Raw genomic sequence first — 17,082 nt, forward strand, 5'->3', positions numbered from 1 at the left:
CAATAGTTTCCAGACATGCTAAGAGTTATCAGACAACAAAGGGATTTTATAGTCCTAGAAAAACAGGGCTAATGACCAAGAAACATCTGCTTACCCCCCTGCCCACCGCTTTGCCTCATTGCTTCTGGCCTGAAAGAAGGTTCTTTACTAGATTGAGAGGGAAATATTCTATGCACCTGTAGTTTTCATTACTCATCTCTGTTTCTCTGGCAGTGTTCATTTTGAAGTTTGCTTTAAGAAATCCAAACCTATAATTATGTCTTAAATGTTCCTCTCTGGGAATTGCAGACATTAAAGGTCTATTTTGAGGCAGTTTGCGTGGCGTGGGCTTCGTAACTCTGTTAGCACCCGTGGCAGAAAGCTGCAGGATCTACCACAAGTGTTAGATTGTCCGTTAACTCTTTTACATACTTTGCTGGACCAAAAATGTTTTTGAAGCCACTACTTTGATTGTTTTTTTTTCCTTCTTAGCACTTCTCTCTCCCTCACCCCGCCCCCATTCACCTCCAGGCCATAACCACCTTCCCCTGATTTTATTTATTAATTTTTAATTGTGCCTAAAAACACACAACATAGTATTTACCATCTTAACCTCTTTTAAGTGTAGGGTTTAGTGGTGTGAAGTATATTCACATTGTTGTACAACATCCTGATTTTTACCTCCTAAAACAATTCTGAGATTCAATTACTTCCCTCCAACATTTATGGAGGCCCACGCAGCCACATGAAGAGGCCCAAGTGGAAGAGAATTAGGTCCCTGGCTTACAGCTGAGCTTGCAGCAGACAGTGGGGAGCAAATGCCAGACTTACGAGTGAGTTATCTCACAAGTGGACATTCCTGTCCACTTGATCTGTCCCAGCTGACACCGCATGGAAGAGATGTGAACAGTCATCAGTGAGTTGTTTCCCCAACTGCAAAATTTTTAGCCAAAAAGCAAATACTGTTGTTTGAAAACACTTAAGTTTTGGGGTGGTTCGTTATACAGAAATAGATATCTGAACATAATTTGCATACCTAGAAATGGGATCCTGCTTTCACAGTGACCAACCCCAAACAAGTGGCAGTGGCTTTGGGGGCCTCTATTAGAAGCTGGAAGAACTTTGAGGAGTCTGCTCATGAAGAGCATTTTTTTTTTCTTCTTCTTTTTTTCTTTCTTTTTTGGCCACACCCTGTGGCTTGCAGGATCTTAGTTCCCGGACTAGGGATTGAACCTGTGCTTCCTGCCATGGAAGCCCAAGTCCTAACCACTGGACCACTGCCAGAGAACTTTGTTTAAGGACACTGAGTATTGTCACTACAGGCAAGAGAAAAGGGGACCCCATTTACGTATTAGAAGAACAGTTAGCCAAACTAGCCTGCTATTATGTGAAAGATACCTAATGAACTTGTGGATCTAGCTAGATCTGGATAGATTGCCAAAAGGATTGGATGGTTTCTTTTAGATGTGTTTGATTTAGTGCAAGAGAAATGAGGTGAGCTAAAGGAAAAAGGAACTGTTCCATTTTCAATCAGAATATGGGGGGAAATCTAAAGAAGTCAGGACTTACTGGATTTGAAATAAAGCTGCTTTATTCCTAGATTCTCCACTCTCAAAATAAAATATGGCCTCAGGGTAAAGCTCAAAGCCAGGGTGCTACCAGAAAAATCTGGCCATAGGTAAAGTTCAAGACAAGGATGTAGGGGACTTGCCTGATGGTCCAGTGCTAAGACTCCCAATGCAGGGGGCCCAGGTTCTATCCCTGGTCTGGGAACAAGATCTCACAGGCCGCAACTAAAGAGTCCACGGGCTGGAACTAAGATCAAAGATCAAAGATCCTGCATACTGCAACTAAGACCCAGGGCATGACCTGAAAAAAAGAAAACCACAAGGATGCAGTTAGAAGACTCCCGTGGTAGGCAGCGTCTATGGTGGCCCCCAGTGATCCCTACTCCCTGGTACACAAGCCCTGGTATAATAAATTAATAAATTCTTCCCCTGGAGTGTGGGCTAGACACACGTGCATGCATTCTCAGACCTTTCAATTGTGTCATACTCTTTGCAACCCCATGGACTGTAGCCCGCCAGGCTCCTCTGTGCCTGGGTTTCTCCAGGCAAGAATACTGGAATAGATTGTCATGCCCTCCTCCAGAGGATCTTCTCCACCCAGGGATTGAATGCATATCTCCTGCATTGCAGGTGGATTCTTTATCACTGAGCCATCAAGGAAGCCTGGGCTGGACATAGTGACTTGCTTTTAATGACTAGAACATAGCAACAGTGATGGATATCACTTCGGAGGTTAAATTACAAAGAGACCTCAGCTCCCGTTGTACACACTCTCTCTTGCTTTCTCACTTGCTGCCTCTGAGGGAAACCAGCAGCTATGATATTGGCTGTCTGATAGAGAGGCACATGTGGCAAGGAGTGGTGGATGCCTCCATCCAAGGGTCAGCAAGGAACTGGGGCTTTCAGTCCAACAACCCACGAGGAGCTGAATCCTGCCGACAACCATGTGAGTATGCCTGGAAGCATTCACCTAAGTACAGCCTTAGTTAAGGACTATTACAGACTGAATGTTTGTATCCTCCCCCAAGTTCATATTATGAAGCCCTAATCCCCAATGTTGAAACTCCAATACTTTGGCCACCTGATGTGAAGAACTGACTCATTTGAAAAGACCCTGATGCTAGGAAAGATTGAAGGCAGGAGGAAAAGGGGACGACAGAGGATGCGATGGTTGGATGGCATCACTGACTCAATGAACATGAGTTTGAGTAAACTCCAGGAGTTGGTGAAGGACAGGGAGGCCTGGCGTGCTGCAGTCCATGGAGTTGCAAAGAGTCGGACATGACTGAGCAACTGAACTGAACTGAACTGAACTGAATCCCCAGTGTGATGGTATTAGGATGTACAGCCTTTGGGAGGTAATTAGGTTTAGATGAGGTCACAAGGGAGGAGCCTGTATGATCAGATTAGTGCCCTGATAAGAAGAGACACCAGAGCTTCTGGCCCCTCTGCTCTATGAGTATACAGATGGTCATCTGCAAGCCATGAGGAGGGCCCTCATCAAAAGCTAAATTGTCTGGAACCTTGATCTTGGACTTCCCAACCTCCAAAACTATAAGAAAAAAAAAAAAGTTTAAACCACTAGTCTATGTTATCTTATTATTGGAAACTGACACAGATCAGGTTGACAAGATCATAGCCCTGGCTGACATCTTGGTTTACAACCTTTGAGAGACCTTAAGGCAGAGGACCTGGCTAAGCAGAGCCTGGATTCCTAACCAACAGAAAGTGTGAAATATAACAGTTTGAATCCATTAAATGTTGGAGTTAATTGTTATACAAGAAGAGAATATCTCAGAAAAATTTAAGGTAGTACCTTATAGATCCTTTCAACTATAGAGCAGGGCTTCTGGGGATCTAAATGATGTTGTCCCTTAATAGTGTACAAAGGCAGAGAAAGTAGAGAGGGGTCTTTCTTTTCTTTTTTTGCCTGCACCTTGTGGGATCTTAGAAGTATGGGGTCTTAACCACTGGACTGCCAGGGAAGTCCCTGAGAAGGGCCTGTCTTGATAAAAAATATGAATACGGTTTTTGCCTAAGAGAGATGATTGTAACTTTAATAGCTTGCACTGAAATAGAAACTATTCATATTGAAAAGAGGTCTCTGGACCTTCAGTATTATAGACAGGCTGAGGAAACTATTTATTTGAAATGATGAACTGTTTCCAAAATGGAAGATAACTCAACATGCATGAAAGAGTCATTGAGAATTACTTCTAAAGATCAGGAGTGAGCATAATTAAGGAAGTGATATCATTTGACCAGATGGGTTTCAGAATTGCTAGGGACCAGTATCCACCTCCCTCTCATATTCTTCCCTTTTTAAATGGGAGTATTTGTTATGGGGTTTCTGTCCCTACCTTACCATTAGGTGTTGGGTATGTGAGAGACAATTGTGCTCATCTCACATGCTAACAAAGTAATGCTCAAATCCTTCAAGCTAGGCTTCAATAGTACGTGAACCGAGAACTTGCAGATGTACAAGCTGGATTTAGAAAAGGCAGAGGAACCAGAGATCAAATTGTCAACATCCGTTGGATCATAGAAAAAGCAAGAGAATTCCAGAAAAACATCCTCTTCTGCTTCATTGACTACACTAAAGCCCTTTGACTGTGCGGATCACAACAAGCTGTGGAAAATTCTTCAAGAGAAGGGAATATCAGACCACCTTACCTGCCTCCTGAGAAACCTGTGTGCAGGTCAAGAAGCAACAATTAGAACCAGACATGTAACAACAGACTGGTTCCAAATTGGGAAAGGAGTATGGCAAGGCTGTATATTGCCACCCTGTTTATTTAACTTCTCTGCAGAAAACATCATGCGAAATGCCAGGCTGGATGAAGCACAAACTGGACTCAAGATTGCTGGAGGAAATATCAATAACCTCAGATATGCAGATGACACCACCCTTATGGCAGAAAGCGAAGAGGAACTAAAGAGCCTCTTGATGGAAGTAAAGGAGGAGCATGAAAAAGCTGGCTTAAAACTCAACATTCAAAAGAGTAAGATCAGAGCATCTGGTCCCATCACTTCATGGCAAATAGATGGGGAAACAATGGAAATAGTGACAGACTTTATTTTCTTGGGCCCCAAAATCACCTCGGACAGTGACTGCAGCCATGAAAGTAAATGATGCTTGCTCCTTGGAAGAATAGCTATGACAAACCTAGATAGCTATTAAAAAGCAGAGACATTACTTTGCCAATAAAGGTCCATCTAGTCAAGCTATGGTTTACCCAGTAGTCATGTATGGATATGAAAGCTAGACCATAAAGAAGACTGAGTGCTGAAGAACTGATGCTTTTGAACTGTAGTGTTGGAGAAGACTCTTGAGAGTCCCTTGGACAGCAAGGAGTTCAAACCAGTCAATCCTAAAGGAAATCAACCTTGAATATTCATTGGCCACCTGATAAAAAGAGCTGACTCACTGGAAAAGACGCTGATGCTGGGAAAGATTGAGGGCAGGAGGAGAAGAGGGTGACAGAGAATGAGATGGTTGGATGGCATTACCGACTCAATGGACAGGAGTTTGAGCAAACTCAGGGAGACAGTGAAAACAGGGAAGCCTGGCGTGCTGTAGTCCAGGGGTCACAAAGTACGACACAATTAACCAACTGAACAACAACAAATGTGAGAGACAGATATTTTGTCTCTTAAGTCCACTGATCTTCAGATCAAAAAAAAAAAATTGTGTCTGAGGAGCCACAGTTAAGGAACACACCCAAGAAGCCACGTGTGCACTTGGACCTGACTTAGATACTGATATTCTAGACCAGGGACTGGCAAACTTTTCCCACATAGAGCCAAATAGAAAATATTTTAGGCTTTGCAGGTCACATGTGTGATCCCTGTTGCATATTATTCTTTGTTTTTGTTTTTTATGACCCTGAATAAATCTAAAAACCATTCTTATCTCAGGGCTGTACAAAAATAGCCCACAGGTGAGGTTTGGCCCTCAGTCTGTGACTTGAAAAGTGAGTCACTTAGTCGTGTCCAACTCTTTGTGACCCCATGGACTGTAGTTCCCCAGGCTCCTCTGTTCATGAAATTCTCCAGGCGAGAATTCTGGAGTGGGTTGCTATTTCCTTCTCCAGGGGATCTTCTGACCCAGGGATCGAACCCAGGTCTCCTGCATTGCAGGGGGACTCTTTACCTACTGAACCACCAGGGAAGCCACTATGGACTTGATAGTGACTTGATCAACCCTTATCCTAAACTATGAACTGGTAGATAATGTGATGAGATATTTTGATATTTTAGGGAAGGAGACAAGTATATTTTCATATGGGAGGAGAATATATTATGGCCACAAGGCGGATGGTCTTAGCTAATCTTCAGAGAAAGTGAAAGTCACTCAGTCGTGTCTGACTCTTTGCAACCCCATGGACTGTAGCCACCAGGCTTCTCTGTCCATGGGATTCTCCTGGGCAAGAATACTAGAGTGGGTTGCCATTCCCTTCTCCAGGGAATCTTCCCTATCCAGGGATCAAGCCCGGGTCTCTGGCATTGCAGGCAGATTCTTTACCATCTGAGCCATTCGAGTTCAAATAAAAAAAATAAAACATGGCCCCAAATAACATCACTTTTTGGTACATACACACCACTCCTGCCATCCAGAGGTAAAGGCCTATTTCTACTTCAAGCAATAGTATGTGGAGGAAATGACAGTCTGACATTTCTGCACCCAGGCATAAAAAATTTCTGGGTAGGGTTTTCCTGGTGGCTCAGTGATAAAGAATCTGCTTGCCAATGTGGAAGACACAGGTTCAATCCCTGGTCTGGGAGAACCCACACACCTTAGAGCAACTAAGACCTCTTCCAGGGGATCTTCCCAAACCAGGGATTGAACCTGCATCTCTTGTGTCTCTTCCATTGGCAGGCAGGTTCTTTACCACTGGGAAGTCCAACATATATCCACTGCCATGTGTAAAATAGCTAGCTAGTGGGAAGCTGCTGTATAGCATAGAACAGGGACTTCAGCTCCGTGCTTTATGATGACCTAGAGGGGTGCAATGGGGGTGGGGTGGGAGGTCCACGAGGGAGGGGATATGTGTATACGTATGGATGATTCACTTTGTTGTAGAGCAGAAAGTAACACGACACTGTAAAGCAACTATACTCCAATAAATTAAAAAAAAAAAAAATTCTGGTATCTTCTGTTCCCTCCCTTTTGAAACCCAGCTTCCATGTAATAAGAAAGCACAAGCAGTCACCGGGAGAGGCCCACGTGGAGGAAACTTAAGCCCTAGCCATGCTCCTTCAACCCCACTCAGCTTTGTCTGAGTTTCCAGCATCAGCAGCCAGCCTTCGGAGTGAGCTGGCTTGGCGGTGGATGCTCTCCAGTGAGATGCCATGGCTGACACCACATGGAGTAGACCCATGTGGGTCTTAGAAATGGCCCAAATTGTAAATACCCTTGTGAGCAGGGCTTCCCTGGTGGCTCAGATGGTAAAGAATCTGCCTGCAATGCAGGAGACCTGGGTTTGATCCCTGGATTGGGAAGATCCCATGGAGAAGGAAATGGCAACCCGCTCCAGTATTCTTGCCTGGAAAACCTCATGGACAGAGGAGCCTGGAGGGCTACAGTCCATGGGGTCACAAAGAGACACGACTGAGAGACTTTCACTTCGCTCGTGGGCAGGTAAATGATTCTTGTTCTCAGCCACTAGCTTTTGGGGTGGTTATTTATATAGCAATAGACAATGAACACACTGGAGCAGGGAAGAATGGAAGCCAAGCTCTGCAAACCAGGAAGCACTGGACATTCTTAAGGACGGGCCAGTATGGTAACTCTCGACCCAAGAGTTAGATTTGTAAAACAGCGAAGATCGCAGATGCCATTTCTGACGTGTACTTTTCCTTTCCACGACAAGAAAAGTGGAATTGAAAAAATATATGCAGTGCCTTCAGAACCTCAATAAATTTCGCTAAATACATGATGATAAGTAGAAAACAACAAAGCCAGATTGAGGTGTGGCTGCAGGGCAGTTGGCAAGCACGCTTTTGATAAGTGACTCTTTTTTTGTAACCAATTTTATAGCTGTGATTTGAATTTGTGCTTCAGGAAATTAATAAATTAGCAAATGTCTCTGGCCTTTTAGAGACTCATAAACAGTCAAAAGTCAAATGCTAAAATAAACATGGTAAATGCCTACCGTACTCTAACTTGTTGAGAATGTAAAGAATTTATATGTGAGTATTAGGGATAAGGCTGAAGATTTCATTCATTTAGTCATTGTTAAGAACTGCCTGAGGGACTTCCCTGGCACTTCAGTGGTTCAAACTCCATGCTCTCACTGACAAGGGCCTGGGTTCAATCCCTGGTTGGAAAACTAAAAGCCAACAAGCCCCACAGTGTGGCCAAAAATTAAATAAATAAATAGAAATACATTAAAAAAAAAAAAAAAAAGAATTGCCCTTTAGAAAGAAATCGTTAGTGGCTTGTATAGATTTGAGTGAGGTGAGGTGGGAGATGGGAAACAGGAATGGTGAATGGTCCATGGACAAGCAGAGAAAAAAGGATGGACGTGAATGCCATTTCCAATATGAAAGCTATGTGATGTGACAAATGACTGAATGTAGGAGCGAAGGAAGAATAAGGCATCTGACCTAAAAGCCAGGTTTCAAGGCTTCAAGGATTTAGTGATGCCAACTCCAGAAAGAAAAAAAAGAAAACAGATGTCAGGAAAGAGTTGGTTGTATGGTTAGATGAGCATCAAGTTCAACATCAAGGTTATAAGGTTATAAGGTTTGCAAGTGTCAGGATCACGCTGATGGTTGGAAAATGGGTCTGCAATCCAGAAGAGATAGGAGCTAATATGTATATTTGGGTGCCATCGGAATTGGAATCATAGGTGAGCTTAAAAAAAAAAATAAGAGATTGAAGAGTAGAATCTTAGGAAGCATCTATGCTAAGAGAGGACAAGGAGAAAGACTAGCCAGAAAAGAGGCAGACCAAGCAGTCAGATATAAAAGGGGAACAAGCACACTAATAAAAATAATACCAGCTAAAAGCACTGGCCAGGGAACGGTGCTACAGACTTCATGTGGATTGTCACATTTTATTGTTTAAGACGGCAGGTGAAACCTACACGTTTCTGTTCACTCTGTTCCAAAATCTCCAATAAAAACACGGAAAAGATTTCTTGCTGTGGCTGTTACCATTTAAGACGTAAATTAACAAGGATAAAGAAAATGAAAGAGAACAACAGCAATAAAATTGGGGGAAACTAAGAAAATAAAATCCTAAGCCTGATGGGAGAAAATTGAGAAGCAGCCTTACATTGAAGAATCCCCAAAAGCTTTGAGAGCAGCTGGTACCTTGGAAGTGAGAGTGAAAATGGGGCTCTAGCCTGGAGGATTGATTGAAAGGAAAGCATTTTATACCCAGATTCCTCTTTTTTTTTTTTTTTTGCACATTTTATTGTTAACATTTTAAGTCTCTCTCCTCTTTTTTAGGAATATCCAGCATAAAAAAGAAAAACAGCATGTTTTCCTATATATCAGAAATTAATTTCTCTTCTAATGAAAAAAGCCTCACTGGGACTTCTTTGTTGGCGGTCTAATGGTTAAGACTATACACTTCCACTGCAGGGGACATGGGTTCGATCCCTGGTCAGGGAGTTAAGAAGTCACAGGCCACAAAAGTGAAAGTCGTGTCTGACTCTTGGTGACCCCCTGGACTATACAGTCCATGGAATTCTCCAGGCCAGAAAACTGGAGTAGGTAGTCATTCCCTTCTCCCGGGGGTCTTCCCAACCCAGGGTTCGAACCCAGGTCTCCTACATTGCAGGCGGATTCTTTACCAGCTGAGCTACCAGGGAAGCCCCCACATGCCATGGAGCCTGGCGCCCACCCCAAAAAAAAGCCTCATCAAATCAGTTTAAATATAAAGTAAGTATATAAATTTTTAAAAGACAAAGAAATAGGACTAATTTAAACACCAGTGGCTGAAAAGTTGCAAACCTAGATCTTTGTGTGTATGTGTGTATGTGTGTGTGTGTGCGTGTATATAAATTTAAGGTCTCAGCAATCCTGAGCATTACCATAATTTTTACCCTAAGTGACCTATATTAAAATGTATGTATGACTAATCCTTGTAAACGTAAAATGGATATTCTCTGACTGAAAAGGTTAAAAACTAGAGGCTGGATATATTCGCCTTGGTCCAGTAGATTTTTTAAACAGTTTGTTTCAACAATTTATTTAATTGGTTTGCTTTAAATTTATTTTTTAAATCAATTTTAATGTGTATTTAAAAGTTATTATTATATACTAATACTCTATACCTGCTTTTTAAATTAACCATGTTATGAATATTTATCTGTATTAAGACACTTTAGATTTTCCTATCTAATCTTTTTTTAAGCTTTGAAGAATGCCCCTATGGGTGTTCAACTTGTATATGAGTGAACCTTTAAGTTGTTGACAATTTCTTAATATTAAATAAGGAATATCCATGCAGAAATGTCTTCATACATTGCCTGATTATTTCCCTTGAATACATTCTAAAGAAATTGCTTGGTCACAGTCCCACTACTAGGCATATACTCTTGTGCGTGCGTGCGTGCATGCTAAGTCGCTTTAGTCGTGTCTGACGCTTTGTGACCCTATGGACTGTAGCCTGCCAGACTCCTCTGTCCATGGGATTCTCCAGGCAAGAATACTGGAGTGGGTTGCCATGCCCTCCTCCAGGGGATCTTTCTGACCCAGGGATCTAACCCATGTCTCCTTTGGCTCCTGCGTTGCAGGCAGATTCTTTACCGCTGAGCCACTGGGAAAGCCCATATACCCAGAAAAAATCATAATTCAAAAAGACACATGTACTCCAGTGTTCATTGCAGCACTATTTACAATAGCCAGAACATGGAAGGAACCTACATGTCCATCAGTGGAGGGATGGGTAAAGAAGTTGTGGTATATACATACAATGGAATATTACTCAACCATAAAAATGAATGGAATTGCATCCGTTGTAGTGTGGTGGATGGACCTAGAGTCTGTCATACAAAAAATTAAGTCAGAAAGAGAAAATACCATATATTAAAGCATATATATGGAACCTAGAAAAATGGTACTGATGAACTATTTGCAGGGCAGAAACAGAGATGCAGACATAGAGAACGAACTTGTGGGCAAACTGGGGGAAGGAGAGGATGGGACGAATTGAGAGAGTAGCATTGACATATATACACTTCCATGTGTGAAATAGACAGCAAGTGGGAACCTACCGCATATCCCAGCGAGCTCAGCTCAGGGCTCCATGAAAACCTGGAGGAGTGAGATGGGGATGGATGAGAGGGAGGTCAAGAAGGAGGGGATATACGTATACTTACAGATGATTTATGTTGTTGTACAGCAGAAACCAACACAACATTATAAAGCCACTATACTCCAATTAAAAATACTTTTTTTTAAAAAGAAATGAGTTACAAATGAGTTATTCATACTAGCTGTAATTGAATGGATAAGTTTTTTGAGCTGTACATCATAACATATGAACCACTGTTTGATATCACAGAGTTACTGCTTACTGTTGATTTTTTATTTTTGTGCATGAGCCTGGTATCATGGAAACCGAAGCAAATTTAGCAATAGTGCATCTATGTTAAGCCCAAGTCCTGCCACCTGTAAGAATCAACTTTGGGAAAGGTGCCTCATCTCGTTTCGATGTGGTCTCCTTATTTGTAAAGTCGGCTAGTGACGGTGACTTGCCTTCTTCTCAGAGCTGAAGTCAAGACCACTGGAAAGTCAATACCATATTTTATTTTAACAGAAGTACAAAGTTAGGATGCACATTGCCAGTCCATCAGCTCCTGATTGGTATGCTGACACATGACCACGTGAAATAAGCTTGCCATAAGCCAAGTCCATACAATATACTCTGCAATGCTAAAAAAGAGCCTGCTTTCTGGAGATTAACTCAGCTAAGGACTTGGCATGCTTCTCAGGTCTTTACGAGGCAATACAGACTTCCTAGTAAAAGGTTCATCCTTTTTGAAAAGGTTGAGTAGGATGAGTCTTTAAAAAAAAAAAAAAAATCCAGATGGTTAAAATTTAGGTCTGAAGCCCATTCTGAGAATATCCTCTGGCGCTGGGCCCACAGTCCTATATATTTATCTTTCTTTTTTATTTTTCTCAGTATTATATATTTTATTGGATTTTGAACTGCATGTGATTTCTTCACTTTCAACTCTTGCTTTTCACTATGTAGTTGTTTGTGAGATAGTGACTAGAATCGCATTGACCTACACAGGTCTGCCTCATTTTTTGATCAATCATTTCTTTTACCTGGGTGTGTGCTATCGCTCAGTCATGCCTGACTCTTTGCAGCCCCATGGACTGTAGCCTGCCAGGCTTCTCTGTCCATGGAATTTTCCAGGCAAGAATACTGGAGTGAGTTGCCATTTCCTCCTCCCAGGTATCTTCCTGACCCAGAGACTGAGCCCACATCTCCTTCGTCTCCTGCATTGTCAGGAGGATTCTTTACCACTGTGCCCCCTGGGAAGCCCATTTCTGTTATATTTTTCCTAATTAATACAAATGTTATTTGCTGAAGTACTTTCCATAAAGACCTAGGCAAGACATATTGATATTTACAGCCATATGAGCCTTTTTGTTTCTCCTTTCATTTAAAGGGTTCTCTTTCTTCCATTAACCACAAAGAAGCGTTTGAGTATCTAAGTGTTCCATCCTGTTCCCACATCTGACTATAAATCTGGAACTTATTCTGGTTTATGATGTGTGTGTGTTTTACTTTTTATTTTGAAACAATTTCAAACTTACAGAAAAAATGGCAAGAACAGTACAAGGAATTCTCATATACTATTCACCCAGAAACATCAAGTTTCATGGACTGTCTGTCTCAATGAAAACGTGTGAAACTGAAGGAGTTAGTCCCTCAGTCATATCTGACTCTTTGTGAACCCACGGTCTGTAGCCTACCAGGCTCCTCTGTCCAGGGAATTCTCCAGGCAAGAATACTGGAGTGGGTTGCTAATCCCTTCTCCAGGAGATCTTCCCGACTCAGGGATCAAAGCCAGGTCTCCCTCATTGTAGGCAGCTTCTTTACCATCTGAGCCACCAGGGAAACCCCATCTGTCTCAATAATGTCCTTTAAAGCAAAAGGATCCAATCCCGGGTCACATGCTGTCGTGTGTGTATATGTCTTGTTATGTCTCTTCAGTTTCCTTTGACCTAGAATAGTTCCTCAGTTATTTTGTAGCATATCCTTCAACTAGGTGTGTCTGGTGCTTTCTGTTTTCATGATTAGATTATCATCCATCTTTGGCAGGGATATCAGAAAAGTGATGCTGTGTTTTTCTTATTGCGTATCAGGAAGCTCATGTCAGAGGGTCTGAAAATAACGTTAATAGTGTCTGATGGAAAGGTTACTCTTTTTCCTCATAATTAATCATTATTTTTTGGGAAGGAACTTTGAGGCTGTGTGAATATCCTGTTCTCATCCAACTTTCACCTTCCAGTTTTAGCATCAGTCGATGTTTCCTGCCTCAGTTAAAAATCATTATAATGACTGACAAGTGGTAATTTTCTAATTCAACCACTCTTTTTAAACTTGTTAGTTGGCCTTCTCCCTGTGTGTTTACTCATTTGTCTATTGACAAGTAGTGTGGACTGGTGGATTCCTATTCTATTCAATGGAATATAATCTGTTACTGTCATTATTTATTTATTTGTTTTTAAATATTTATTTATTTAAGGGCTTCCCTTGTAGCTCAGTTGGTTAAAAAAAAACTGCCTGCAATGCAGGAGACCTGGGTTTGATTCCTGGGTTGGGAAGATCCTCTGGAGAAGGAAATGGCAACCCACTCTAGTATTCTTGCCTGGAGAATCCCATGGACAGAGAAGCCTGACAGGCTACAGGGTACACATTTATTTATTTGGCTGCACTGGGTCTGAGTTGCAGCACGCAGAATCTTCGTTGTATCATGTGGGAACTTTCACTGAGGCACACAGACTCTCTGGTTGTGGTATGAGAGTTTAGTTGTTCCATGGCATAGGGATATTAGTTCCCCGACCAAGGAGTGAATCTGAGTCCCCTGTATTGCAAGGCAGATCCTTAACCAATGGACCAGCAGGGAGGTCCCTGTTCTTCTTTATTTTGTTGCTCAGATTTTCCCAGATTTGAGCCCCATTCAAACTGACTCCTGTGTCCCTTTGTTACATCCCATCCATCTATACGCACTTCGTTACATTCTGGTAAAAGATATCATAGACTCAAATTGTACTTCCCATGCCCCAGACCTGGAATCAGTCATTTCTACAAGGACCCCTTTTAGTGGAGAAAAGGAATTTAGATACCAAAATCTGGGTATTAGGTGCTCATTGCTACTAGTTCTCTTAATGGACAGAGCAAGGGAATATATAAAAGTGCCACCCTCACACTTAGATTTTTGCACACACACATATATATACATAAAATATATATCTTCATTTCTACATATTTGTATTCCATACCATTAGTTCACATCAATCCCTGTAACCCCAATCCAACATACAACGCTCATTCTAGTTTTTTCCTTTTCTATATTTGTAATTCCCTCCTCCATCAGTGAGTAACCTGGCTCTCATTACCCTCAATGAATTCACCTATTGCTCAGTTTCACTGTACACGCTCTTCTAAGGGCTGCCAGGCTGTCACCCTGCTTGGCTGCCTTCTTCCTGTGAACTCCAACTGCCTTCCATGCTAGGATCTGCATAATATTTTTAAAATTAAATTCCCAAGGGACTTCCTTAGAGGTCCAGTGCAGGAGACACAGGTTCCATCTTGGTCGAGGAACCAAGATCCCATATGCCTTGGGACACCTAAGCCCGTGGGCCACAACTAGAGAAGCCCACATGCCACAACAAACACCCAGCACAGCCGCCCCCCCCAAATAATTTAAAAGATGGCTCTGGAGGCTTATTTCCTCTCCCATTTCTGTAGCTTAGTAAGAAGTTGCTTCAGCAGGTCTACCATAGTTCAGCAAAAGGATAGCTTTTTCAGCAAAAGGATATCAGAAGATGAGCTCTGGAAGTTCCTCTTTGGAATAAGCTAGGATCATTGATGGAGAAGGCAATGGCAACCCACTCCAGTACTCTTGTCTGGAAAATCCCATGGACAGAGGAGCCTGGTGGGCTGCAGTCCATGGGGTCGCAAAGAGTCAGACATGACTAAGCCATTTCACTTTCACTTTTCACTTTCCTGCATTGGAGAAGGAAATGGCAACCCACTCCAGCATTCTTGCCTGCAGAATCCCAGGGACGGGGGAGCCTGGTGGGCTGCCATCTATGGGGTTGCACAGAGTCAGACACAACTGAAGCGACTTAGCAGCAGCAGCAGCAGTATCATTGATTAGGAAGCTTTTATTCTCGTGGTCTAAATTCTCTACAAATGAGCTATACCTTACTCAAACACATTTATTCACAGAATAGAGAGAGGATGGCAGGCGGCAGACCATTCCGTTTGCTCTTTCTGCATATTTCATGTAAACATCATGTTTATTTACACATACCTCTAGTGGTGTACATATCTGTGCCTTTTACATGGCAAAATGAACGTCTTTTAAAATGTTTTCCCAAGCTGGTAGCAAAGCAAGGGGAAAGCCTCAGAGGCCAAAAGTAGAGTGCCACAAACCAAAAGAAGATATTTTCAACCAACAAAGAAATAGTATCCAAAATATGTGAACGATTCAAAAGCCAGTAAGAAGACCTATAGTACAATGGGGGGAAATGGGCAAAAGAAAAGAATGGGAAATTGGCAGAAGAAAATCATGAAATATATGAAAATCTCATTAGTAATTAGGGAAATAGAAAATGTAAACCACAATATTATTTTATATTGGTAGAAATTTTAAAGTTTGGCAATTTCTCATACAAAATGCATCTCAGGTTAAGCAAATAAATGGCAAGCAGAAGTTTCTCTTTAAAGAAATATTCTAGCTAATAAATGAAAAGGGAATGATAGCATCTGACAAGTCTGCAGCCTCCAGTGAATTAATGAACTAAGCAATGATCATCAATGATTTCTGCCTTTCCAACAAGAAACAGAGACAACCTTCTTCCTAATGGAAGAACATACCACCACTTACAGAATGCTCTTGCCAGAAATTTGATCCTGAATCTCATCCAGTCTCAGGATGCAACAAGCACATTGCTGGAAACAGGGAACAGAGGAACCTGTGAAACAGCACCACAAGAATGCCTCCAACAAAACTCAGACCACAGGAAGCTCCAGAACAAACTCCGTGTTTTGCTCATCAAACAAACTGCAAGAAGGAGAAAGGGGTAGTTTTTTACTTCAATCCTGATTTGAGCAGATTAATGAAATAACATGAAATAAAATAAAAACAAATAAATGAAATAGAAACAATTAATAGGACTAATGAAATAAAACAAAAGCAGAAGAAACTTGAACATTGACTTGATATTTCATGATATTAGAAAATTGTGGGACTGTTCTAGTCGTCCAATGGTTAAGAATCTGCTTTTCAATTCAAGGCACGTGGGTTTGATTCCTGGTTGGAGAGCTAGGAAATTGGAAACTAGTTTGGAGAACTGCGGAAAACTCTGAAAGAGATGGGAATACCAGACCACCTAACCTGCCTCTTGAGAAACTTGTATGCAGGTCAGGAAGCAACAGTTAGAACTGGACATGGAACAACAGAGTGGTTCCAAATAGGAAAAGGAGTACATCAAGGCTGTATATTTACATCAACCCTGCTTATTTAACTTATATGCAGAGTACATCATGAGAAACGCTGGACTGGAAGAAGCACAAGCTGGAATCAAGATTTCCAGGAGAAATATCAATAACCTCAGACATGCAGATGACACCACCCTTATGGCAGAAAGTGAAGAGGAACTCAAAAGCCTCTTGATGAAAGTGAAAGTGGAGAGTGAAAAAGTTGGCTTAAAGCTCAACATTCAGAAAACAAAGATCATGGCATCCAGTCCCATCACTTCATGGGAAATAGACGGGGAAACAGTGGTTGACTTTATTTTTCTGGGCTCCAAAATCACTGCAGATTGTGACTGCAGCCATGAAATTAAAAGACGCTTACTCCTTGGAAGGAAAGTTATGACCAACCTAGATAGCATATTCAAAAGCAGAGACATTATGTTGCCAACAAAAGTCCGTCTAGTCAAGATAATGGTTTTTCCAGTGGTCATGTATGGATGTGAGAGTTGAACTACAAAGAAAGATGAGTGCCAAAGAATTGATGCTTTTGAACTGTGGTGTTGGAGAAGACTCTTGAGAGTCCCTTGGACTACAAGGAGATCCAACCAGTCCATCCTAAAGGAGATCAGTCCTGGGTGTTCATTGGAAGGACTGATGCTAAAGCTGAAACTCCAATACTTTGGCTACCTCATGCAAGAGCTGACTCATTTGAAAAGACCCTGATGCTGGGAAAGATTGAGGGCAGGAGGAGAAGGGAACGACAGATGATAAGATGGTTGGAGAGCATCACCGACTCAATGGACATGGATTTGGGTGGACTCTGGCAGTTGGTGATGGACAGGGAGGCCTGGTGTG

General features: G+C 41.9%; 1 protein-coding gene across 15 annotated transcripts in view; it reads right to left on the minus strand.

Annotated features, from left to right (window-relative positions):
- The window catches only part of RBPMS (RNA binding protein, mRNA processing factor), a 249,869-nt gene that overhangs the window by 202,948 nt on the left and 29,839 nt on the right, over nucleotides 1-17,082 (minus strand). For all 15 annotated transcript variants that reach the window (XM_055567173.1, XM_055567170.1, XM_055567171.1 and 12 more), the window contains one exon: nucleotides 10,778-10,817. In XM_055567173.1, the coding sequence (XP_055423148.1) occupies nucleotides 10,778-10,817 (40 nt within the window). The remainder of the gene's footprint in view (nucleotides 1-10,777; nucleotides 10,818-17,082) is intronic.

The sequence above is a fragment of the Bubalus kerabau genome, chromosome 2 (assembly GCF_029407905.1).
Source record: "Bubalus kerabau isolate K-KA32 ecotype Philippines breed swamp buffalo chromosome 2, PCC_UOA_SB_1v2, whole genome shotgun sequence".
Classification (NCBI taxonomy): domain Eukaryota; kingdom Metazoa; phylum Chordata; class Mammalia; order Artiodactyla; family Bovidae; genus Bubalus; species Bubalus kerabau.